Source organism: Natator depressus, chromosome 4 (assembly GCF_965152275.1).
Source record: "Natator depressus isolate rNatDep1 chromosome 4, rNatDep2.hap1, whole genome shotgun sequence".
In the NCBI taxonomy this organism is placed as follows: domain Eukaryota; kingdom Metazoa; phylum Chordata; order Testudines; family Cheloniidae; genus Natator; species Natator depressus.
Window position 1 is genome coordinate 91,522,384 of NC_134237.1, and position 25,497 is coordinate 91,547,880.

A 25,497-nucleotide genomic window follows, 5' to 3' on the forward strand; every position below is an offset into this window, starting at 1 on the left:
GAAATCTTGGAACCACATAACTAGGGTAGAGGCAGGCAGGCAGCATGTATGTGTGTGTCGTGAATATCGCTCATTACTGTTCAGCAACCTCCTCTGGTGTATGCAAAGGGTTTTTCCAAAGGGCAAGCTACTCCAAAATCTTTGCATTGACTTCAGTGGGTTTGGCTCATGCCCTAGCACAACATGAATTCAGGAAGAAAATGTGTAAAAACAATGTTTAAACTATAAGAGTCAATGGGCAAAATTCAATTTCAGAGATCCACAGATTCCAAGGCCAGAAGGAACTGTTCTGATCATCTAGTCTGACCTCTTGTATAACAGGCCATAGAACTCCCCAAAATAATTCCTAAAGCATCTCTTTTAGAAAAACATCCAATCCTGATTTTAAAAGTGTCACTGATGGAGAAGAAATCTGCCATGACACTTGGTAAGTTGTTCCAGTGGTTACTCACTCTGTTAAAAATGTACTCCTTATTTCCAATTTTGTCTAGCTTCAACTTCCAGCCTTTGGATCACGTTATACCTTTCTCTGCTAGACTGAAGAGAGCATTATTAAATATTTGTTCCCCCTGTAGGTACTTATTGACTGTAATCAAGTCACCACTTAACCTTCTCTTTGTTAAGCTAACTAGAGTGAGCTCCTTCAATCTATCATGATAAGGGATGTTTTCTAATCCTTTAATCATTCTTATGGATCTTCTCGGAACCCTACAATTTTATCAACATCCTTGACTTCTTGACACCAGAACTGGACACAGTATTGCAGCAGTGGTCACACCAGGGCCAAATACAGAGGTAAAATAACCTCTTTACTTCTACTTGAGATTGTATCCAAAGATTGCATTAGCCCTTTTGGCCACAGTGTCATGCTGGGAGCTCATGTTTAGTTGATTATCCACCATGGCCCTCAAATCTTTTTTAGAGTTACTGCTTCCCAGGATAGAGTCCCCCATCATGTAATTATGGCTACGGCTATAATTATGTCACGGAAGTCACATTGACCTCCATGACTTTTCCTGCCCCGGAGCTGTAGCTCCAAGCCAGCCCCGCCCCTGCATCTCCCATCTCCTGGGTTGGTGGGAGGGACTTTGCAGCTGCTCAGCTGCCGCAGGCAGACAGACAGCGGACCCTCACAGCAGCCCAGCCCCGCAGGTAGGGGGGCCCCAGAGTTCCCAGGCACCACAGCAGTGGGGGACCTGGGAGCCCCTGCAGCAGTGAGTGCTGAACCAGCCTACCCCTTTTGTCAGGGATATTTTTAGTGAAAGCTGGAGACAGGTCACAGGCAAAAACAAAAATTCACGGAAGCCTGTGACCTGTCCATGACTTTTACTAAAAATATCCGTGACAAAAACTTAGCCTTAATTATGGCCTACAATCTTTGCTACCAGATACATACATTTACCTTTAACCATACTAAAATGCATGTTTGTTTGTGCACAGTATACCAAGCGATCCAGATTGCTCTGTATCAGTGACGAATCCTTGTCATTATTTATCACAGCCCGAATTTGTGTGTCAGATGCAAACTTTATCAGTAATGAATTTGTTTTCTTCCAGATCATTAATAAAAATGTTAAATAGTGTAGGGCCAAGAACCGATCCCTGCAGGACCCCACTAGAAATACACCAGTTTGATGAGGATTCCTCCTTTAGCATTGCATTCTAAGACCTGTCAGTTAGCCAGTTTTTAATCCATTTAATATGTACATGTTAATTTTATTTCATTCTAGTTTTTTAATGAAAATGTCGTGGTACCAAGTCAAATGCCTTACAGAAGTCTAAGTATATTACATCAGCACTATTACCTTGTACAACCAAACCTGTAATCTCATCAAAAAATATATGAAGTTAGTTTGACAGGATCTATTTTCCATAAAACTATGTTGAGATTGACATTAATTATATTACCCTCCTTTCATTCTTTATCAGTCAAGTCCTGTATTAGCTGCTCCATTATCTTGCCTGGGATCCATGGCAGAAGGACAGGCCTATAATTACCTGGGTCACCCTGTTTACCCTTTTAAAATATTGGCACAACATTAGCTTTCTCCCAGTCTTTTGGATCTTCTCCAGTGTTCCAAAACTTATTGAAAATCAACTTTAATATTCCAATGATCTCCTCATTAGCTCGTTTAAAACTCTTGGATGCAAGTTATCTGGACCCACTAATTTTAAAATGTCTAACTTCGGTAGCTGCTGTGTAACATCCTCCTGAGATATTAGTGGAATGGAAAGAGTGTTGTCATATGATATGACTACATCATCTGTTTTTTTCAAATATAGAACAGAAATATTTATCGAATACTTCCTTTTCTGCATTATTATTAATAATTCTACCATATCTATCTAGTAATGGACCAAGACCATTGTTAGGATTCTTTTTGTTCCACATATACTTGAAAAATTCCTTCATATTATCCTTAACTCTGTTGACCATAGATTTCTCCCTGTGTCTCCTTGCTTCCCTTATCAATTTTCTACAATTCTTACTTTCTGATTTATATTCATTACTATGAACTTCCCCTTTCTTCCATTTGTAATATATTACCTTTACTTCCCTTCTAAACCATGTCTGTTTTTAATCAATAGGGGCTTCTTCCTCGATTGTGGGATTATGGCTTTTTGGGCATCTAGGAAAATGTTCCTAAACAATTCCCAATTATCATTCATATGTTTATGATTAAATTCTTCCTCCCAGATGATTTGGCTCATAATTGTTTTCAGCCTTGTGAAAGTGGCCCTCATAAAGCATCAAGGATATATATATCGCAGGTGTGGACTTGATTCTGTTTGCACATTATAAATGTGATCAAGTCATGATCACCTGTACCTAAGTTACTGTCAAGATGTCTGTAGTGGCTCAGGAGTGTGAGTACCAACCCCAGTGCACACTATTGAGAAACAGGGCACACACTGCAAATTGGTTGCGACTTCTATACTTAAATTTCACCAACCAAGTTTCAAGTGTGAACTCCTCAGGCACTATAGCTGCCTTAACATGGTGTCACAGACAGTCCTCTTGGGTACTCTAACCTAGCTTGCCTTTCTGATAGGTGGTCCCTTACATCAAAAATCACAACAACGTTCAGGTTATTCCCAGTTCCAAAGGACCAGTCACTTATCCCAGATCACTTGCACTTTAGATCCCACACCAAAAACAACGCTTCTAGCCAATTCTGTAATAAAATTAACTAATTATTTATTATCCAAGAAATACGAGTTATTTACAAGGTTAAAGCAGATAAACACACACACAAATGAGTTACAGTCTTAGGTCCCAAAAGGGAATAGAAGCTGCTATAATATGCAAGCTCCATAAGTACTCCTAAGGTTCACCCAGGCCAGGCACTGGGGATCCCCTTGTTTATGCTTAGAAATCTTGCTCTCTCCAAGTACAAGCAACATAGACATACAGTTGTCCCCCAGAGTTCAAACTGATGGGATGAGTTCACTTGCATATCTCCTCTTCATGGGTGTGTGCGGCGGGGAGAGCAATCAACAAAGTCTTTGTTCTTTGATGTTTCACAATGGTTCATTTGGTTCCAATGACCCTTCTTAGTGGGGAAGACGTAACACCCTCTGTGGAAAACTAGTATTTCACACTTGGACATGCTTCTCTCCTGACTGGTGGTTTCAGAACAAACACACACTTTTGCAGTCACAGAGCAAACACTTAATATTAACTTATAAATGGGATACAGATATTATAAGTAAGCCTATGATTTAGTCATGGGTATTTTTAGAAAAAAAAGTCATGGACAAGTCATGGGCAAAAACAAAAATTCACAGCCCCTGACCTGTCCATGGCTTCTACTATAAATCACTTTTGTCACCTTTGTCTGGCTTGTCCTTGTCCATCCCTCCACAAACGCAAGTCGATGCCACACCATTCTATTTTGTTGAGAGCATGTTCTTTCCATTTCTGGCCAAACAGTTTTGTCATGGGATCGGCCCAGGGCATTTTTGGTCTGCCCAGAGGTCGCTTGTGGTCTCTGGAAATCCAGTCACTGGTGCGGTTGTCCACCTATTGTCTTGTCTGTGCACTAAATGACCTGCCCATCTTTGCTTTGCGTCGTACATTGCCTGCACTACATCGGTAACCTCTGTACGCCTTCTGATCTCCTCATTCGGTATGTGATCATGGAGTGATATCTTGCACATTCGCCTTTCCATTGCTCTCTGGGTGACAGCAAATTTTTCTTCCTCTGTGTTCGTCGTTGACCAGCTTTCTGCTCCGTATATCATTGCTAGCAGAACAGTGGAGTTAAACAGTTCTTTCCTTTCCTTCACGGGCAGTTCATCATCCATTTGAGACGTCTTTATCTTGTTGAAATTTGCCCACCCCACCTTTCGCCTTTCTGCAGCTGAGCAGAGACAACCCTACTATAAATACCCCTGATTAAATCTTCGCTGTTCTGGCAGCCCTGGGGTCAGCCACACTGGCCACTGCAGAAGTCATGGAGGTCATGGGAAAGTAATGGAATCTGTGACTTCCACAACCTCCGTGACAGACTCACAGCCTTAATTATAAGTGAGATTAATGTATGTAGCAACCTACTAGCATTTCATAAATATATATTTTAACACTACTAACACTCATGAGAGCCAGACTGAATTCCAGCTATGCATTTGTCAATTGAGGCCAAGAGGCATGGACAGTAGGTATAATAGGCCAGGGAAGGCTCTGCCTTCCCTGATGATGCCACCGACCTGCCACCAGACACCTGGCCCCAGCCCTTCCCCAGGATCCTTACTGCCTCCTCCACTCCACACGCTCCCCCCGCCCGGTCTCTGCTGCTTGCCATGTCCCCCCTCCTCCTCGGAACAGGAGAGTGAGGAGGGATACAGAGAGCCAGCAGCCGGCAGACTGGTGAGGCTCCGCTGAGCACTGGGGCCAGCAGCTCGACGGGGGGCAGGGTCTTCAGGGGCAGGAGGAACTGGCTCTAGGGGGATGGTGGCTCAGCCTGGCCTGACTCTGGCAAGGGGATGGCAGCTTGGCTTGCCAGGCACTTGGGGGCTGGGGGGGGCCGGTAGCTCTGCCCAGCGCCACGCCTGGCCTGGCCCTCAGGGAGACTGGTGGCTCAGCCCGCACCTGGGGCCGGCAGTGGGGGCGGGGGGAAGATGGCTTGGCCTAGCGCTTTCGGTGGGGGTGGGTGGGTCAGGAGGGCCGGCGGCAGCGGCTCAGCCCAATTTATGGCTTGGGCAGGCGGGCCAGGGCTCCTCTGGTAGCGGGAGCCCCTCAGAGAGTCAGGGCTTCTCCTTTTACGCAGTAGAAGGGGGATTTCAGGGGTCTGGCGTGAGGGGGCGGGGCCTTGGGTGGAAGGGGTGGGGCTGGCAGGCTAGCCTCCCCAAAGCAGTTTGCATTTGTGGTTATAGTCAGGTTCACCTGCCGCCCATGCCAAGAGGCCTTGACATAGGCTGGCATCTGGTCTGCGAGCATCACAGTTACAATTAAATGTTTAGTTCTGTGATCAATTCTTCTTTATCTCGCAAGTATCCCATGTACATTAAAGAAAACCGAATTTGGCTTTTTGTATCCAAATGAAGTTAATTTTCTTTCTTTCTTTTGAATGGAGGGATTTTAAAAAAAAATAAGTAATAAAGAGTGCGGAGATGTTTATGTGAGGCAATATGCTGCATGTGCTTCTGTCAGGAAGTGCAGGCTTCCTGTACCACTTTATTAATCATTGCTACAATACTTGGAGTCAGCTCTGTGTGTATATAACTTCCTGTCTTGCTAGTACAAGATTATGATGTGAGCAAGTCTAATTGAGTTATTCACACAGAGAGCCAAGCAATTTGACATTTGTGGTGGGTATTTTAGATGTACAGGTATGGGTCATCTTCTCTTCCTGATAGAGGCTGCAGAGTCACTATGAGTTATTCTGTCACTTTAGTGGTCTGTGATTCTCTAATCAAGGACATCAGAATGAGAAAGTAGTGTCACATGTATTGTGTAAATAGCAGGCTCACCAGTAACTTCGCAAGATGTGACAGCCTACAGACCACCTGAATAGGCCTTCACCTGGGATATCCCAATAGCATTCCAGCGTTTTAAATCAAAGTTTCCAAATTTAACTAGCCCCATGGAATCAAATCCTAAAACCTGCAACTCTCAGTAGTCTCTGAAGAGCTCTCACAGTACTTCTTATTTCATGATGCTGTCCCCAGCTGATTTGTCAGATTTCCACACAGAAATATGGTGTTTCAATAATACATTTCAGAGCTTTAACTCCCATTGAGTCTCTCTACAGCTGCTACTGAGCAGCCAAAGTGGGAATCAATGCAAGGACAAAATAACTCCTTCAGAACCTGTGCTGCAAGGGAGAGAGAGACAGCCAAATCAGGAAGTATGCATGCAAACAGATCTGCCTCTACAAAGCTGGGGATGTCCCTTTCCTAGGGCCTCACGCCCTGTGAGCTCCACAGAACCAGAGGAGAACATGGTAGGGTAGGAAGAAGAAAGAAGGGCAGCAAACCTCACAGAAACACCCTGCATCTCAGAGTCTTTCACACTCATTTCTCTGCAAGAGATAGTAATCTTCTAGGTCACAGTTACTGGATTATGGGTCATATTCTGCACTCTTTTTCAGTCAAAACACTGAACTCAGTGAAAGTTTTGCTCAAGTAAGGAGTGCAGAACAGGGACCTACACTGCATACCATGAAACACCCTAATTACTGATTCAGCCCAAAGTTTGTTATGATTCCTTAGGCACTATAAGAAACTAGCTGGTAAATATATGATTAGGATATATGTAAAATGCATTACAGACATTTCATTTACTGCTGGTTTCTTTTAACCTAGCAAAGTAGATTCAAGTGTGGAAAGTGCCTATACTTTACAGAAAGAGTTTGAAATTCAGTGAAGGCAGAAAATTCCTGGGTTGACATTCCACCTTTATTCAAACCAGCCTGAACTCTGAATTCATTTGCATTTGTGGTTATAGTCAGATTTTCAGTGTACTTAAGAATGTTGTTTTAATAATACTTGAAGTTCTACAGCACCAGATCTAAATATCTCTGGTAAGTACTTAACAAATGTTCATTGAGGCTCACAGCACTAAGGCAAGATATACAGGGATTACGTGACCCATCACTAAAATGTAGACACCTTTGTGGTAGAATGCAGAAGCTCTTTAACAGTGCATGGTTGCAATACACTATCTAAGTCGGGGCAAACACTGCCCCCAGCTGAAACACCTTGGGTAGTTTTGGTAAGTAGTATGTAATTACCCGAGTTGGAATTTAAACATCCTTCCTCTAATGAAAAAGACCATGAGATCGCTAGTGGCCAATGTCAGTTCACCTCATTCAAAAGTCTGCACCAGCAATTTCACACTGCCATCTAATGCCATTCCAGTAATCAATTCAGTACTATTTCAGACTTTCCCTCTGAATTTCTTCTTTTGCAGGTAAACATAGACCAGTGATATTAAGATACTGAAAGTTGAAAACACTTTTCTTTTTTCTTGTTTATAGCTCCTTGTCTGGAAAATACAGTAAATGGACTAGAAATTACAGCAAGCACCAGTAGGAGAAAACACATTCTGGCAAAGCTAAACAGTAACAATTTTATATGGCAAGGTTATAGCTTCATGTACAATGGAAAGTAATGCAGCAAACTGATCACACTGCACATACCTTTTTTAGTCTGGCTTCTTTAAAAAAATTGTTAATGTCAGCTGGCTTGGGCATTTCCAATCCTCATATTTTCCATAGCCGTCACTGGAAACTTTTATCAAGCGGTTTATGATATCTTGTGATTAAAATGGGCTTGTCAAAGTCCCACACTGTAGGCTCTTCACAGGATGTCATGGTCGATGGCAAATTGCCCCCACAAGCTTCACTGGTAACTTTTCAAAGCAAAACAAGCATAAGCCACAGGTTTCTTCCTCTTCTGACTAAGAACTAATTTTGATCTTATCTCCCTGAAGTTTGCCCTTCTCTTTCCCTTTATATAGTGTGAGATTTGTTAAATACTGTATCTTTCTTTATTGGTCAAATAATTCAAGTTTCACCAGGTGTAATAAGGCCACTTAACCTTTTGAATGCTATGCTACACAGATTCTTAGTAAACTTCGTTGCGGTGCTATGCTAACATATACTCATCTTTAAAATGACTCCAACTCAAGCAGCTCCTCTAGTTCCAAAACAGCTGCCTAACCCACCCACAACCTTGTGGTTATGGGAACATCCCAGCCATATCTCAGCTGCCTAACTTTTCCTTCTCTTTCAGCTGCCTAAAGGTCATGCAACCTCCAACCAAGAAACCCAGCTAAAGCCCCTTTCCCACCCCAGGTGTCATCCATCCAGAAATTAGGTCAGAGTAAAAGGTCAATTGTCTTGCTGCAGCTGACCCCATTAGGTGTCTTCTCTCCACTTGTTCATTTGCAAACAGCATATGAGGAATTGCATAAACACAGCAGCTGTGATACAAGATAAATAGGAATGCATGACTAACTCTTGAGATCAGATTTGAGCTCTTGTTTTGTAAGGCTTCTATACCTGAAAGACTTATAATAATGATTTGCACTGAGATTATACAGCAAAAGATGCCAAAGCTCTTTTACAAACATTACTTAATTCTTACAATGTCCTATTTCCATTTTACAGATGAAAAAAATGAAGCAGAGAGAGGTTAACTTATAAGTAACTTGCCCATGCTCAGACAGTGAAAACATGGTAGAGCTAGGACTAACACTCAAGAGCTCTAACTCAGAGGCCTATGTGCTAACCATTGTATACTATACTTCCTCTCTTACCTAGACTGACTACATAGAGAATGGATGTTCTTATTACTTACACTGAAATACTTCATCCAAATCCCTCACATATAAATTAAATGAAACTGGGTCATCATCCCAGATAGGGGGTATAAACAAACCAAAAATGGTGAAGAGGGAATAAAAAAACTGAACACATTAGTGTGACTTTGAAAAGAACACGCATGAAAGATAAACTTGGAAAAATACTCAGTCCCAAGGGAAGGACACTACCTAATATGTGTCTTTAGAGTATCTTCTAATGACAAGAATGTAGTGTCCACTGTGGAAAAGAAGAGACAGGACTCACTTGTGAAGGATATAAAGGTTGCTGCTGCATACAGAAGGAACCTGTAGCACTCCTTGGATATCTAGCTTCCACACTGATTAAAACAATCGAGTATCACCACACAGGGTTTCTCTTAAATCTTAGCCAAGAACGGTGACTAGACTACAAGCAAAACATGAATAGGGAGCTCAACATAAAAAATGTGTAGGGATGCCAGGTTGGTTCTTCAGATTTTTCACACCTCACAAGAGGACATTTGTAACATCAGAGGCTCTTCTGGTGCTATGTATTCATTAAGAAAAAATATCCTAATCAGTATTTTATTATTGTACTGCTCACTGTGGTTAATAATTTATCCATCTGTAAATAGGAATAATACTTAGCACCTGTATAGTGTTTTTCATCTGTGGATCTCAAAGTGCTTTACAGAAGTGGGAAAGCACTGATAACTTCAATTTTAACAGATGAGGAAACTGAGGCACAGAGAGGTTAGGGGTTCGATTGTGGAGTCCTTCCTTACGCTGGCAAGCACTCAAGTAGTTCCACTGGTTTCAGTTGGACTATTCCCATGAGTAAATGTTCCACAATCTGGTCCAAAGTGACTAGCCCAGAGTCTCACAGCAAGTCCATGGCAGAGAACCTATTACACACTTCAGTGCAGTAAACCAAAAACAGTACTAAAAATACAGAAATGTTCTTCTTTTCAGATCACACCATCCAGTCTGCTTTTTGCTGCTGCTGCTGTTCGGTGCAGAAAAGGTAACTCAAAGTTTAGCTTCAACTTGCCAGTAATTAAGCTAATCAGAATAAGTCATTTGCTTTCAAACTAGTCACATATAAAAGCTTCTAAAACCCCTCAGTTTTCAGTAAATGTGCTGAAATTTTAAACATTTACAGACCTTTTCCCTCTCCCACAGCTAATCTGTTTGGTGATATATATTCTCACAAGCACTGTTTTTATTCTCCAAAATTAGAGCAGTGAGGACAAAGTTGAGCCTGGACAATGATGAAGACTTGATGGCTGGATACTCAATGTCACAACAGCTCTCCTATGTGTCTACCCAAAAGCACAGAGTAAGTAAAATCATACAGATTTAGGAAACTGAAGGACAAAGAGGTTAAGTGACCTATCCAAGCCCAGACACTGAATATATGCCAGAGCAGGCACTAGTGCAGAGGTTCTCAAACTGTGGTCCGTGGATAGTGGTCCATGAACTCCATTTAGGTGGTCCGTGGATAGTTCCTTCTAAGGTGCATCCCTGGGTGGCTGCACACAAGAAAATGAAGGGCCACCCACCAAATTAGTAGGTGCCTGGACCCTGGAGAAACACACATGTTAGGGGAGGTGGTGGCCTTGGAGGAAATGGGGGTAGGTGGGAGGAGGCAGTGGGGTGAATAGAAGGGGTGGGGGAAATTTGGGACGTGCAGGGCTGCGGTGGCCAGAGAAAGAGGCGACTTTCCTCAGCTCCAGGGTTCCGGCTGCCGGAAAGAGACGGCCCTCCTTCCCAGCCTCAGCTGTGTGGCTGCTGTGGTGGGGGAGAGACCCCCCTTCTTCCCAGCCCCAGCTCAGGGGCTGCCATGGCTGGGGAGAGAGGGCACATCCATTGCAATAGAAAGGTAAGACTACTGATATTAAAATATGAGTTGTGTGCTTTTATTTATAGAACAAAAAAAGTTAATTATTATTAAGGGTTTTTTTATATAGCCCTTTTATCCAAAGTGCTTTACAATAGTTAGCTAACGGTACAAATAACATTTGGAAAGATCATTAAGTGGTCCACTGAGACCCTCCACTGAGATCACTTTCAAGTGGTACGTGAAAAAAAAGTTTGAGAACCACTGCACTAGTGTAACTAACTCCCTGCCAAATCTTTAAAGTTGCAGTAATACATACTTCATATAAATATTGTAAAGAGTATTTTAATAAGAGTGCAAAGATTTAGAAGATTTACATTGTTATGTATTTTTTCTAGACACGAAAGACCTGAGTATGGTCTTACTTTCATTTGGCCTAACTCTACGGACTTCAGTGAGTTCCTCCCAACTTTACAACAGTGTAACTGAGCGCAAAACCAGGCCCTATGTTCATGCAAAACAAAATGTTTGTATTCCTGCTGATATATTAAGCATGTATGCAGTGTTCTCCAAACTCAGCTGGTGTAACTCAATTGACTTCAATGGAGCTATTCTGATTTACATCAGCTGAGGAGCTGTCCCAGAATTCATACCGCATTAATGTAACTGCGAGCACTTTGGGGGGGAAATGCTCTACTTTGGCAACAGTCACACTACATACATATTTATTTATTTATTTGTCAGTGTAACTTTGGCTTGAGTAACAGTTATCCAAGCGCAATCAACAGTACTCTGTTGCCTTCCTGCAAGTGCAACTGACCGGATGATAAGGCGTAGGGAGGAAGGAATCGTGATCAGTTTCTTTCAGGAACAGAGACAACATAAAAATAAAAATAAAATAAAATACTACTACTAATAATAATACTAATAATAAGCAGGGAAAGAAATGCAAACCAATTATGATACTTTTTTCTCTCAACAGCATGACAGGCAATTTGTTCAGCAATCAAAAAGGAAGCCACCACCAGCGTTACCCCCACAGATCCCTGGAGAGTATGAAGAGAAAATCAGAGTCATTGCACTCTATGATTTTTTTGCCAAAGGACCCTGTGACTTAACACTCAGGAAATCAGAAGAATACATTATCCTTGAGAAGTATGACCCCCACTGGTGGAAGGCAAGAGACCAGTATGGGTAAGAGAGGAGGCATGTTTGGACCCATTTGTTTCTATTTATCTTCCTAAAAAAAAACCCCCAAAAAACAAAAATACAAAAATTAGAGGCATAAATATATTTTAGGGCCAGATTTTAAAGTGTGCAGCTCCCAGTTAGGCATCTATATGAAGCAGCCAGATTTTGAAAAACATTCAGCACGCAGCATCTCCCATTGAGAATAATGGGAATCTAGAATCTAGACAGACACACACCAGGCTAAACAAGAGCAGTATTTGGGAATTTGAGAAGAGTTGCTGTTGAGAAGAGTTGCTGGCTGCTGAGCAGTTCTGGAAACCTGGCAACTTCATTTAGGACCTGTTGGGTGCTGAGCTCTTTTGAAAATCTGGTGCTTCATACTTAATTTGTAAAGTATTTTACAATACAGTGAATAAGAAGAAAGTTTATGTGAGTGTGATGAAATGGCATTCAGATAAAATAGCAACTACAGTCATATAAGTAGCTAGATCGGATTAGGCAAACTTTTTGGCCTGAGGGCCGCATCGGGTTTCTGAAATTATATGGAGGGTTGGTTAGGGGAGGCTGTGCCTCCTCAAACAGCCAGATATGGCCGGCCCCTGCCCCCTATCTGACCCCCCTGCTTCTTGCCACCTGACAGCCCCCCCAGGACTCCTGCCCCATCCAACCCCCCCTGTTCCCTGACGGCCCCCCGGGGACCCCTGCCCCCCCTGCTCTCGGTCTCCTGACAGCCCCAGGACCCCCTGCCCCAACTGCCACCCGCCGCCCCATCCAACCCCCTCTCCTTCCTGACTGCCAGCCCCGTGGAACACCTGCCCCATCCACCCCCCCTGCTCCCTGTCCCCTGACTGCCCCCTGCCACCACATCCAACCCCTCCTCTCCTTCCTGACTGCCCCCCCCTGCCCCCATCCAACCCCCATTCCCCACCCTCTGACCACACTGACCCCTATCCATGCCCCTGACACTCCCTGAACTCTCCTGCCCTCTATCCAACCCCATCCCTACTCCCTGCCCCCTTACCGCACTGCCTGGAGAATCGGTGGCTGGTAGCGCGGCTGCACCAGGAGAGGCAGCCGTGCCACGCAGCACAGAGCATTGCACCGCACAGCGGCGTGGCTGCGGGGGAGGGGGGACAGCCTCCCGGGCCAGGAGTTCAGGGGCCAGGCAGGACAGTCCTGTGGGCCGTAGTTTGCCCACCTCTGAGCTAGATAGATGAACGACAATTAAGCAAATTTCTGCTCTTAGTCACACTTGTGCCTATCTTCCCATCTAGTTTCATACAGTGATATCTTATATTGAAGTTACTAGGGTTGCACCATTGTGGCTCAGAGCAGAATTGCAGAAAGGGTATGTAATTCAGTAAAATATTGTTTTTGGAGTTAGGTCTGCCTGAACCAAAATCCTAGATCCAAATACCCCTGAACTTTAAAAAAAGTCTGGATCTGAACTTCACTTATGGTCCTCTTCCCATATAATGCTTTCATTGTGTCCCCCTTCTCTCAGCTTAATGTCTTCATCCACACCTCCTCCCCTTATGTTTGGAATAGCTGCTTTTTTTTTATGTGCCAAATAACCATCCCCTCCTAATTCAAATCCCACCTCTAAACACACTTCTTCCACCTAGAGGCTCAGTGATACTCCACCAGATACATATAAAAGAATTTGCCTTGTTCAGAGATTAGACAGTTATCTGGTGTACTGTGCATCTGAACCGCAGAGTATGTCCAAATTAGGAACTGTACAGTGACAAGCTTGCTGAAATACATAATAACCTTGAACGCACTGGTTCTTTTTGAAGGTGGGATTTAAAATAATTGGCAATTATGTAAAATGTAGGTTATATATATATATATAATGCAACTCAATCTACTTTCTAATGTGTGCACTGGCCATGCGTATGTGTTCAAAGGTAGAATCTAGGCTTCAGTCCCACCTGGTGGGTCTTATGCAGAGCTGGCAACACAAATTCACCCATTTTCTGGTTTTCCAGAGAACAGTCCCATACTGAACAATTCATACAGTCAGTATTTGCCCATCATCTGCCCTTTGAAAAATCACCAGGTTGATAAGAAGAATCTTGGGGGTCTTCGTTCAATGACTGTCTGAATTCACAGAAACATAACTCATACTTAATATGTGGCCAAAGTGTTAGTTGCCCTCTTCTTAAGTGAAAGGAATATTCACATTTTAATCCCAGTAATACTTTACATTGTGTTATATCTTTCATTTGTATTTATTTTAGTAATGAAGGCCTAATTCCCAGCAATTATGTAACTGAGAACGAGCGAAATAATTTAGAAGCACATGAGTAAGTACACTTGAAAATGATTATTGTGTCTCCTCCCTGAGAATTGGTTAGGATTGTACATTTTTAGGTCCTGATCTTTCAGTCCTTACTGGAAGTCAACAGGAGTTTGCCTGAGTAACGACTGCAGGACTAAACCCTTATTTTTTTCTTATAAATCATCATCCTAAAAATGAATTACCATTTGTCTTCCAGTTTTCATGATTCTTCTCCATTCAAATCAATGGCTGTTTGCTATGAGACTAGAATGTCATAAACACTGGTAGCTCATAAACAATAAATAGTATAACTGCATCTGTTTGCATAAGTCAAGATGTCACAATCTGGATGTTTCCTATTTGCTAGCACTCACAGCCAGATACTATTATACTCTGATCTTTTCCTGTTTTGTACATTTCAATGAATAGCCAGTACTCACTTCAACATATTTAAGGTTCATTGACTGGTGAGGAAGAGTAAAATTCTCAAATATTCTAGCCAGAGATGGGCCTGAGACACCAAGTGTAAATGCAAAAGTTCCCAAACTTGTGAGTGTTTATATCCAGGATTTTACTTAGTCTCAACTTTAAATACAACAAATGGGAAAAAATATTGAAAATCATCAGGCTAGACTTGACACCAGTAAAGTTGCCCTCTTTTCCCAGCCACAATCCCAACACATATTCAATTATGAGACACTATATGAGCAAAAATTCTACACATTGGACTGTAAACCCGCCAATTTATCAAAGGCAGAAGACTAGACCCTCTAACAACTCTTATGGCATGTGCAAGAAACCACCACACTTCACATTGTTACTGTGTAGGAATTTTTAAAATAAATTAGCGAGTGAGACTCAGAATGCTGGATGGGCACATTTTAAAAATATAACTATGAAACAGGAAACACTTATTTTATGAGGAAGCTAATGGGGTTCTTTCACTAGTTAGGGTGAGCTGAGTGATAGTAAGGGGCAGAGTTAAAATTGGTAGTGGAACTTTAAATATTTCCAGACTTTCTGACATTTTGATTTTTTAAACTATGACTTTAACATTTTTACTTTTCAACATTGTTTTTTTAACCTTAGCTCTGAATTTTCTCATTCACGAATATCTTGTTTTTGTTTGTGTTATTATTATAGCTGAAATGGTCTTATAAAGTGGTTTAAAATTAATAGCTGTTTGTTTACAACCATAGCTTTATATTAACCACGTTTTTGGTTTGGGAATAGTATAATGGTTAAGAAGTGTTGCTCTTTACAATAGAGTCAATAAGTATTTTTATTAAAACAGCTTGAAATCAGAACATAATTTAGCTGTCTTTTCTTGGTCATTTATTGTAGGTGGTACTGTAAAAACATAACCAGAAATCAGGCAGAACTTCTACTAAGGCAGGAGGTAATTCAGTTGGTTTATAAACTTTCATTGTTTGCAAAGTTACCCACAATCTAAATTATTCTGTCAGTATTACAAGATGCATCATGAAGAGTTCAGCAATCAAATCCAGAGCTAACTGTACAATAAGATAGAGTACTTTAAAATGAAGGGATGTCTTGGTGGTCTAAACATCAGGTATGGAATACTTAGACTCCGTAGAACTTGTTCTGTTTAGGTCTCTCACTTCCATATTAGATAAACTGAGTTCTGTGCAGTTTACTGTGCGTGTCTTTTGAGTGAGACTTTAAAAACTGAAATCTGTCTGCTCTGTATGAACATTAAAAATCTCACAGTCTCTTAGTTAACGTAGAGGTTTGCCCCAGTGTCCTTAACTAAAATTTCTACTCCTCTTATTGTCATGCAGCATGTTGTGTCCCACTTAGTCCTGCCCATAGGCAATTGTGTTTTATTGGTGCTATTTTATATATTTTGTGTGAAGCAATGTGGAACCCTTGGGAAGAAAACTGCATGTCAATATAAAATACAACTGTATCTATGACTTCAAATTGTTACTATTTTAGAGAGAATAACAGAGTTTTGCTCAGGGGCCAACACAGGGATTGGATAAAATACAGCTCAGCCAGAGGGAGTGCACAGAAATATACAGAATTATAGGTGTTAAAGAGGAAAAAGAACAGCTCTTATATAATCCAGTCTACCACCCTGCTTTACAGTATATTTTCTAGTGATTTGTGTGGTCTAGTTTTCAGTGCTCCAAACATGGAGCTTCCAGCACTTCCCATGGGAGAGTATTCAAATATATTTAACTCTGAGAACTTTTCTGATATTCAGTCTAATTTTTCCATTTCCATTTCTCAATTTCATTCCATTACTATTAGTTATAATCCCATGAATCACTCTAAATGATTCCTAGTCACCATGGCATTATCACCCTTCAAATATTTATAGATTTGTATGTCCTATCTTTAGTTTTGTGTTAACCAAGTCAGATATTTAACTCTGCTCCTCCAGCCAATGGCATGGCTATGACTACAGCACTTAAACTACACTGTACAGCTAAAGCTTACTGCAACCTGCTACACAGGGTTGTGACTACAGGATTTACACAGGTCACAATCCAGCTAGCCAGAGGTCTATCATGCAGATGTCCCACTCACAATTCCCCTTCCACATTAATATGAAGATGAACTGCCAGGGTTTATGGCCTTTCTCCTCCTGGTCCCCTGAACAGAAGCACGAAGCACCACAGTGGTTCCACTATATTTTGAGCCTTCCACAGATGCCAAATAGCCATGAAGTTTTAGCTCTTTATTCTTTAATTTTTCAAGGGTCTGTATCGCATTAGAGCATAGTGAAGTATAAACATTCACAGAAACAGTGGACTGGGTTAAATGTAAATGTTCAATATATTTAAGATGTTAAATATGAGTTATCTTCAACTTACCACTGATAGTCACCTGTATTTTAATGAATAACAGTGAATTATATCCATGGCGTTGTGCCATTCATCTGGTGTACTGAGTATATAAGAAAATGTACAGTACAGCACAAGTAGTCTCCAAACACAGTGTTACAAACATAACATATAATATCACCAGGCTTGTGTACTTAGTTCAATGATATAAAGCAATGAAATAGCTCCATATAGGAAGAAGACCCCAATAACTAGAAATAGTAAATAGCTCTATGGCTGTAGAAATTAGGAGGTTAGGTAGAGATCATTAGAGTATTATGTTACTATATAAGTCTTGTGTTCTAATATCATAAACCATGCTAGTAAAGTTTGAACAGTTTGAACATCAGTATCCAACAGTCAAAAGGCACCAGTGCTTCTCTTGCATTAAGTAATATCCTTGGAATCACCCAACAGTGATCCACACACAGGTGAATGACTCAGCATTTATATATTCGTATTTACTCTAAGGTGTTCTCAGAAAAGTACTTAGCTTCCTGCTGTAAAAAAGAGATATCACCTGCATTGTACAATACACTACAACTGTTAAGTACATTACCTCATTTTAGAAGTTACTGTTCTTTTAGTCATACAGTTAAAGGCCACAAGGAACCACCACATCATCTGCTCTGACCTCCTGACCTTTAGCTTTCTTTGGTTCCTTTATAAAATATTGAACAGTATTTTGTAATCAGCTGAATGTCTTATCACATGTGAATTTTCTGTCAAACACAAAAGAAAGGATAAACTAAATCTGAATTGCTTTTCAGTCCAAAGAAGGGGCATTTATGGTCAGAGATTCAAGTCAAAAGGGAGCCCTCACAATGTCTGTGTATTCACGATCCAGTGGGTAAGTGATTGCTGCTCTGAATGGTTAAGAATTTAAATAAACAGATGAAAACATATCTTAATTACAATTCTTTGTGAAAAGTGGCTTGCTTGCTGCACAATATACATGTACAGCACAATATTGTACAGCATTGTCCATACTGTGTATAAGGAATACTGAAAACCTTGTTGCAAATTACAATCCTTCCAGTTAATTAAAAGGTACATACCAATACTAATGCTCAATGGAGTAATTTTGCCCCAAAAGTTGTGGGGTGGGGACGGCAGATGCAAACGTTCCCATACAGCACGACAAGATCACCTGCATTTTCCTGAAACCCAAAAGGTTCCAGCATAAGTCCCTTTCATCCATCCAATTAAAATAATAAGCAAACAAGACTTACTGTAGCATCCTCTTGCCTCTCGTCCTACGGTGCAGTCCTTGACTGGCTGGCTCCCATGCAATGCTGTAGCCAGCGCACTGACCTCCTGCTACATCTCCAACCGCTCCTCCTTCCCCTTCACGGGAACCCCCCGCCCAGCCTCTCCTGCTACCCACAAACACCTCCATAGCCTCCTCCCTCTCTCACAAGCCTCTCCTCTCCAAGAACCTCCCAATCTCTCCTTTCCCCAAACTTGCTTCATTCCCTCCCTCACCCCAAATCTCTCCTTCACCCCCTCGCCACGCTGCCTCTCTTACCCATCCCCTCAACCATGCCATCTTGTCTCTTTAGATAGATTCCCCTCATAGCTGCTCCCTAGAGCCTGTTTCCTCCATAACCCTGCCCTCCCCTTTGTGTCTGCCCCATCTATAGCTGTGACTCCAATTTGTGCCTGTTCCCCACAGAGGTGTCCCCTCGCCTGTCCCTGCCACCCTGTGGGGAGGAAGGGGAGACAGACGCTGCTGCTCTAGTCCTGCTGCTCCCTCAAGCCCCCGCCAGCTGGGCAAACCTTCAGAGCCAGCAAGCGCAGGGCCCAGGCAAGGAAGGAGAGAAAGTGGCTGTGCACAGTAGCCATAGCAATAGCAGCAGGGAGTACATAGGGCTCCCCTGCTGCCAGGAGGATGTAATTGCAGTTCTCTGAGGTTCAAAACAATGGCACATTCACCTGCCCCCCATACCTCAGCACATATAATCCTGGGCACTGTCTTCCCATCCCACCATGGGAGAGGGCACCAGCCCCTGTGGAGCTCCTGTTCCTGGGGGCACCAATCTCGTGAAAGAGGCTGGATCTACCCTGCTCTTGCCCTATGGCAAACCCCACAACAGTTACTTGTATGGTGGTGACTGGGCACTGCCAGCCCCAAACTCCCCCTGTCCCACTTGATGACTCCGAGCCACTGATTCCTGGAGCTCCCAGACACTCTGGAGTGATAGCTCCTTCTACATAGGCATCGCTGTACCCCAGCTCCCCCCACTACAGCCACTAGGGACTGGGGAATCAGAGGGTGTGTGACTAATAAAAACCAGGACTTTTAATGTCCTGGGAAGGCTTACAGATTTCCTGGGACAGCTACCTAAAAAAGGGATGATTCCAGGAAAACTGAGACAGGTGGCAACCCTATAGACCAGGGGTTCTCAAACTGTGGGTAGGGACCTCAAAGTGGGTCGCAACCTCATTTTAATGGGGTCACCACCCTTTTTAATGGGGTTGCCAGGGCTGGTGCTAGACTTGCTGGGACCTGGGACCAAAGCCCAAGCCTCACCACCCAGGGCCAAAGCCAAAGCCTGAGGACTTCGGCCCTGGGCAGTGGGACTCAGACTTCGGCTTCAGCCCTGGGTGGCGGGGCTCAGGTAACAGGCCCCTTTCTTGGGGCTGAAGCCTTTGGGCTTCAGCTTCGGACCCCCCCACCCCAGGTGGTGGGGCTCGAGCTTTGGCTCCACCCCATCTCCCGGAATAGCAGGGCTCAGGCTTCGGTGCCCCCTCCTGGGGTCATGTAGTAATTTTTGTTGTCAGAAGGGGGTCACGATGGAATGAAGTTTGAGAACCGCTGCTTTAGACAGCCCTGGAGGAGTGAGGATGGCTGCTAACAAAGCAGCCTCAAACTTTCTTCTCTACTTCCTCAGCTACCACCCCTCTTTCCTCTTCACAGCCAACCAGAATTTGTTGTTGTTATTGGTAGGGTTGCCAACTTTCTATTTGCACAAAACGGAACACCCTTGCCCTATCCCTCCCCACTTCTTCCCCGAGGCCCCACCTCCTGCTCACTCCATCCCGCCCCCCCCCCCCGTTGCTTGCTCTCCCCATCCTCACTCTCTCACTCATTTTCACTGGGCTAGCTCAGGGGGTTGGGATGCAGGAGGGGGTGAGGGCTCCAGCTGGGAGTGCAGGCTCTGGTGTGGGGCTGGGGATGAGGGATTTGGGGTGCAGGAGGGGGCTCAGGGCTTGGGCTGAGGGGTTTGGAATGCAGGAGGGGGCTCTGGGCTGGGACAGGGGGTTGGGGCACGGGGGGGGGCGGTGAGAGCTCCAGCTGGGAGTGCGAGCTCTGGGGTGGGGCTAAGGATGAGGGTTTTGGGGCGCTGGAGGGTGCTCCGGGCTGGGACCAAGGGGCTTGGGGGCCAGAAGAGGCATCAGGACTGGGGCAGGGGTTGGGGCCCAGGTGGGGGGAGGTAAGGGGTCCATGCAGGCTCTGGGGTGGGGCTGGGGATGAGAGGTTTGGGGGGCAGGAGGATCCTCTGGGCTCAGACCAAGAGGTTCAGAGGGTGGAAGGGGGATCAGGGCTGGGGCGCGAGGGGGTGAGGGCTCTGGCTGGGGGTGTGGGCTCTGGGATGGGGCTGGGGAAGAGAGGTCTGGGGTACAGGAGAGTACTCAGGACTGAGGGGTTCAGAGGGTGGGAGGGGAATCAGGGCTGGGACAGGGGGTTGGGGCATGGGAGGGGATCGGGTGCAGGTTCTGGGCAGCGCTTACCTCAAGCAGCTCCCGGAAGCAGTGGCATGTCCCCGCTCTGGCTCCTATGTGGAGGTGCAGCCAGGGATCTCTGTGCTCTGCCCCATTCATAGGCGCCACCCCCACAGATCCCATTGGCTGTGGTTCCCAGCCACTGCTTCTGGGAGGCTCACAGAGTCATGGCAGGCAGGGAGCCTGCCTAGCCATGCTGCGCAGCCGACCGGACTTTTAATGGCCCGCTCAGCGGTGCTGACCGGAGTCACCAGGGTCCCTTTTCAACCAGGCGTTGCAGTTGAAAACCGGACACCTGGCAACCCTAGTTATTAGCCACCCCATTCTATCTGAAAGTTGGGGTTGGGGAGATGCCTCCTCTCCCTCCCTATAACTAGATCTATACTAACACTTGGAGTTTATTGCCAAAGTTCAGAATCCTCATTAGTTTCACCATTTCTAAAACAAAGTGTAAACCTCATTTGTCCAACTTGGCTCTCTCACAACCACAACTAAAATCAGTAGAGACCAGTCCTACTGGAGCAATACTACCCTTAAAATTGGTGGCAGATCAGTGTGGACGGATTGGATGGACAGCGGAATTATGACTGTATTGAATCTAATTGATGATAAATTTAAACACTTTGTAGCTCTTCAGCAACAATTTGGCTCGCCCTGGTACATAGCATGGAAATATCTCCAGCTAAAGCATTGACTTATAAATTTATTTGGACTGGATGCACTGGGAGTTACAGAACCTCCAGAACTTTTATTATTTTGGAGGAAACATTCTGGATATACTTGGCCAGCGGTATCCTGTTACAATTTTCTGGCCCCAAAAACTGTGCTAAAGAATGATAATTTGAGAGCTGCTTGGAATAGATATACGACGATATACAACGATCTCTGACCCAATGGAATACAATTGTATCTAATATTTAAAAAGCAACTATAGACATGACACTACAGCTTATTCACCAAAAGACAAATATACTGGTCCCCACATAAGCTAATGGTAATAGACCTCATAAATGTTGACTGCTGTTGGCAGTCCTTTGGTGCTACATTAGCTCATATGTTTTAGGAGTGCCCCTGTATTAAGAATTTCTGGTATGAGGTGGGTCAAAGGATCAATTTGATATTGGATGCTAAAATGGATTTCATTCTCAGATATATTCCTGATACCTGGAGATTACCTGGTAACAAGGCAGCATGGTTCCAATGTGCAGCTTTGGTCCCTAAAAAATTAATCCTTGAAAAATGCAAAAGTTGATCCCCACCAAATATTGAGGTCTGTCTCTGTAATATGGATGATACAGCTAATAAATGACTGGCATTCCACAGAAATGGAATGCCCAAAAAATTCAAAGCAATTTGGACTGCCTTTTTAGGGGTCTATGATTAAAGTAAACCCTGAAGATAGATATGACACTTCCCATCCCCCACTTTTGTCCTAAACCCCTTTAATTCCTTTATGTATTATGATGAATCTGAAATTTTTGTATAGTGGTTGTATTTGGAAAAATTAATAATTTAAAAAACAAAAACAGTACAGACGAGAGGAGGTGGAACAGGAGCAAAAAGCAGTGAAGAAAAAAGAGGAATGGGTAGAAGAAATAAAAGAAAGAATAAAAACTCAAATGAAAAAAGTCTCTTGACTGCCTTTGGGGAAATAGAGAGGAAATTTGGGACTTGAACCATTTTTTATGGATTAGTTTTTTAACTCTTTGGGAGGTGCTCATATACCTGTTGAGAGGTATCATTAGAAAAGCCTAGATAGATGCAAGGAAACTAGAGCATTACATAGTTTACCTAGTGTATCATTCAGATAATTTCTATAGATACAGTGATAAGAAGTGGTATACTAGATACAGGTTTTATGGGAAGTGCTTAGGCTACAGAGAAACTGGAAGGATCATGCAAGGACACCAATGACAGTGAATGGGGCTGATGCCATCACATGTTCTCCTGAAGTGACAGAATAGTATGAGTGGCCACAGCATTTGGACCCCCTGAAATTTGGGGTTTAGGAAAAACACAGAAGAAGAAATTATAGGAGTTGAGGTACGGGGGGGGGGGGCGGGGGACAGGAGTTGTTCAGAAAGGAATTTATTAAAGAATGAATAAAGATTTCAGCAAACATAGGGCATTTGTATCTATTTGCACTCTTGCCTAGGTATGGGCAGTGACACCTGAATTTATGGAAGTGTTCCCTATATCTATTACTCCCATAATGCAAGAAGAGGTACAATCTCAGAGGATATATATTGATTGAGAGACTAAAATAAGATAGAATAGTAGCTGATCTTTCATATAAGTTCCAAATTCTAATCCTGTTGGAGTCAATAGTAAAAATCACTCTGGTCTACAAGTTACCACGATTTGGCCATCGGAGACATCTAGGATGTCAAAATGTTTTAGTTAGTGGTGGGCAACCTGTGGCCCATCGGGGTAATCCGCTGGCCAGCTGCCAGACAACGTGTTTACGTTTGCATGGCCGCTCGCAACTCCCAATGGCCACGGTTCGCCGTTCCCGGCCAATGGGAGCTGTGGGACATGGCGGCCAGCAGGTCCCTGCAGCCCGAGCTGCTTCTCGCAGCTCCCATTGGCCAGGAACAGCGAACTGCAGCCACTGGGAGCTACAAGCAGCTGTGCAAATGTAAACAAACTGTCTGGTGGCCCACCAGTGGATTACCTTGACGGGCCACGTGTGGCCCATGGGCCACAGGTTGCCCACCACTGGTTTTAGTAAATGACTGCAGAATAGTTACAAAAGGGATGTCTGCTGTAGGGAGGAAAGGGAGCAGAGGAGTTTTTGGCTCGCATCCCTGGCTATTACTATTTCTTTATTTTATAGATTTCTTTAATTCTGAACCCATAGATCTCATCCCCAGAGGTCAGAGAAGTATTCAGATAAGCTCTGTTTTTTCCCCCTGAAACATTATCCCAATCATAATTCTACCAAGCAATTTTAAACAGGAAAATTGTATTTCCTCCCCATAGATCTTATTGTGTAATAGTAATTCTTGTCCAAAATATTATTTAAATCAGGCAGCTTTATATTATCAAAATATGGTTATTTTCAAGTAACTGATGTTTTGTTGATTTCAGAAGCCACAGTGGAAATATCCGACATTATCAAATTAAGCAAAACCATTCAGAACAGTATTATGTAGCAGAAAAGCACCTCTTTCCATCCATTCCTGAACTCATCCAGTATCACCAGCATAATGCAGCAGGTAACAGCAGCTAAACAAATACGGATTTAATCCTGATGATGATTGGAAGCTCATTGCAGATACGACTTTGAGAGCTCAGGAAAAACCCTTCCTGGAATCAAGTTCTGTCTTTTTAAAAAGAGACAGGTTTGCAAAATGTTGAAGAGAAAAGTTCAATTTCTTAGCCATCCCTTGTGCCAGATCAGTAGTTTTGTATGGTGCAAAAACTGGGGTTGAGTCTATATCCATCTGTTGCCTTTTGTCTTTTATTTAGAGTGTAAGTTCCTGGGAGCAGGGATGATCTTTTTGTTCTGCGTTTGAAGAACTCTTAGCACAATGCAGTCCTGATTCATCACTAGAGCTCTAAAGTGCTACAGTAATACAAATAATAAATAATTACTACTACTAATAATAAACAAGCTGAATCCTGTGGGCCTTTGGAAACTGTGTAATGTATTTGTCCTCCTACCTATTAACTTATCTGGCAGGCTGCAAAATGCCAGTGTTCTCACCCTATCCATCCAAGGACTGAGTATGCTTTTCCCTCAGTTACTCCTTTTCACCAGGGCTACATCGGAACAAGTCGTAAATAATATAGAAAAAAGTAACTTCAGTGAGTAAGAATGAGGAAAACAAAATAGGTTTTGTTTTAGGAAGCTAAGATGGATGCATAGGATAACAGGATAATTGTTCTAAAGAATATTATCACTTTGTCACCCATAGGTCTCATCACTCGCCTCCGACATCCAATTGGATCAATGGGAAGTTGTTTACCAGCAACGGCAGGATTTAGTTATGGTAAAGTTTGAGGTATTGTTTTGGTAGAGTTTTAGACATCTTCCTAGGTTTTTATACCATGCTTATCATCTTGGTATCTGAGGTATGTTAAGAAATTATCCCTGTAATAATTAATATATGAAAACACATGTCCATCAATAGGAATTATCCATTTCTTATTCAGGATCCAAAACTCAGTGAAATACCTGACTGGGCATGTATCATTTTAGAAGAATGGTCTCATTCACATTACTAACATTGCTTCTAAATTTTCTCACATTTTGTGAACAAAGACCTAAGACTCCATAGCCTTTTAAGGGCCATTGAAGCCTATTTGAATGTATAGACAATTGATGTTAACATTAATTGAGATCAAGATTGTTCTTGCCAACCATGCAGCTATTAGAAATAAGAGTGGCATTTAACAGTGCATAAAAGAGCAATGCAAATAATTTTGGTTTATATACGATAGTAAATGAAGTTCACCTGGCTGGTGAATACCCATCTAGAATGAGTCCCTCCAAATTGTATGCTGGGAATTAATATATTTAATATATTTCCTAGAACTACTACTTGTGAAAGGCAAAAATCATTGTGGATGTCACAATAGAGCCAGCTAATCAATAATATCACATCACTGTCTGGAGGTGGATGAGAGTGATGGACAACGCATATTGAAGTGCTCCCATGATGTTCTCAGATGTAGTGGATAATTAAATATCTGTCCTACCTTCAAGCCCCAAACATTCCTGTGTTAGATGATTATCCCATATCTCAAATAATAGGGGTGATGAAAATTTTCATAGCAAATAACAGGCGATGGATGAAATTAACAAACGATT

At 42.9% G+C, this 25,497-nt stretch overlaps 1 protein-coding gene across 1 annotated transcript in view; it reads left to right on the plus strand.

Moving 5' to 3' along the window:
- The window catches only part of LOC141986678 (tyrosine-protein kinase TXK-like), a 71,730-nt gene that overhangs the window by 7,311 nt on the left and 38,922 nt on the right, over positions 1-25,497 (plus strand). The window contains exons 2-9 of the mRNA XM_074951451.1: positions 9,761-9,812; positions 10,028-10,127; positions 11,611-11,822; positions 14,063-14,128; positions 15,448-15,502; positions 17,726-17,805; positions 23,772-23,899; positions 24,602-24,676. Coding sequence (XP_074807552.1) covers positions 9,761-9,812; positions 10,028-10,127; positions 11,611-11,822; positions 14,063-14,128; positions 15,448-15,502; positions 17,726-17,805; positions 23,772-23,899; positions 24,602-24,676 — 768 coding nt within the window. The remainder of the gene's footprint in view (positions 1-9,760; positions 9,813-10,027; positions 10,128-11,610; positions 11,823-14,062; positions 14,129-15,447; positions 15,503-17,725; positions 17,806-23,771; positions 23,900-24,601; positions 24,677-25,497) is intronic.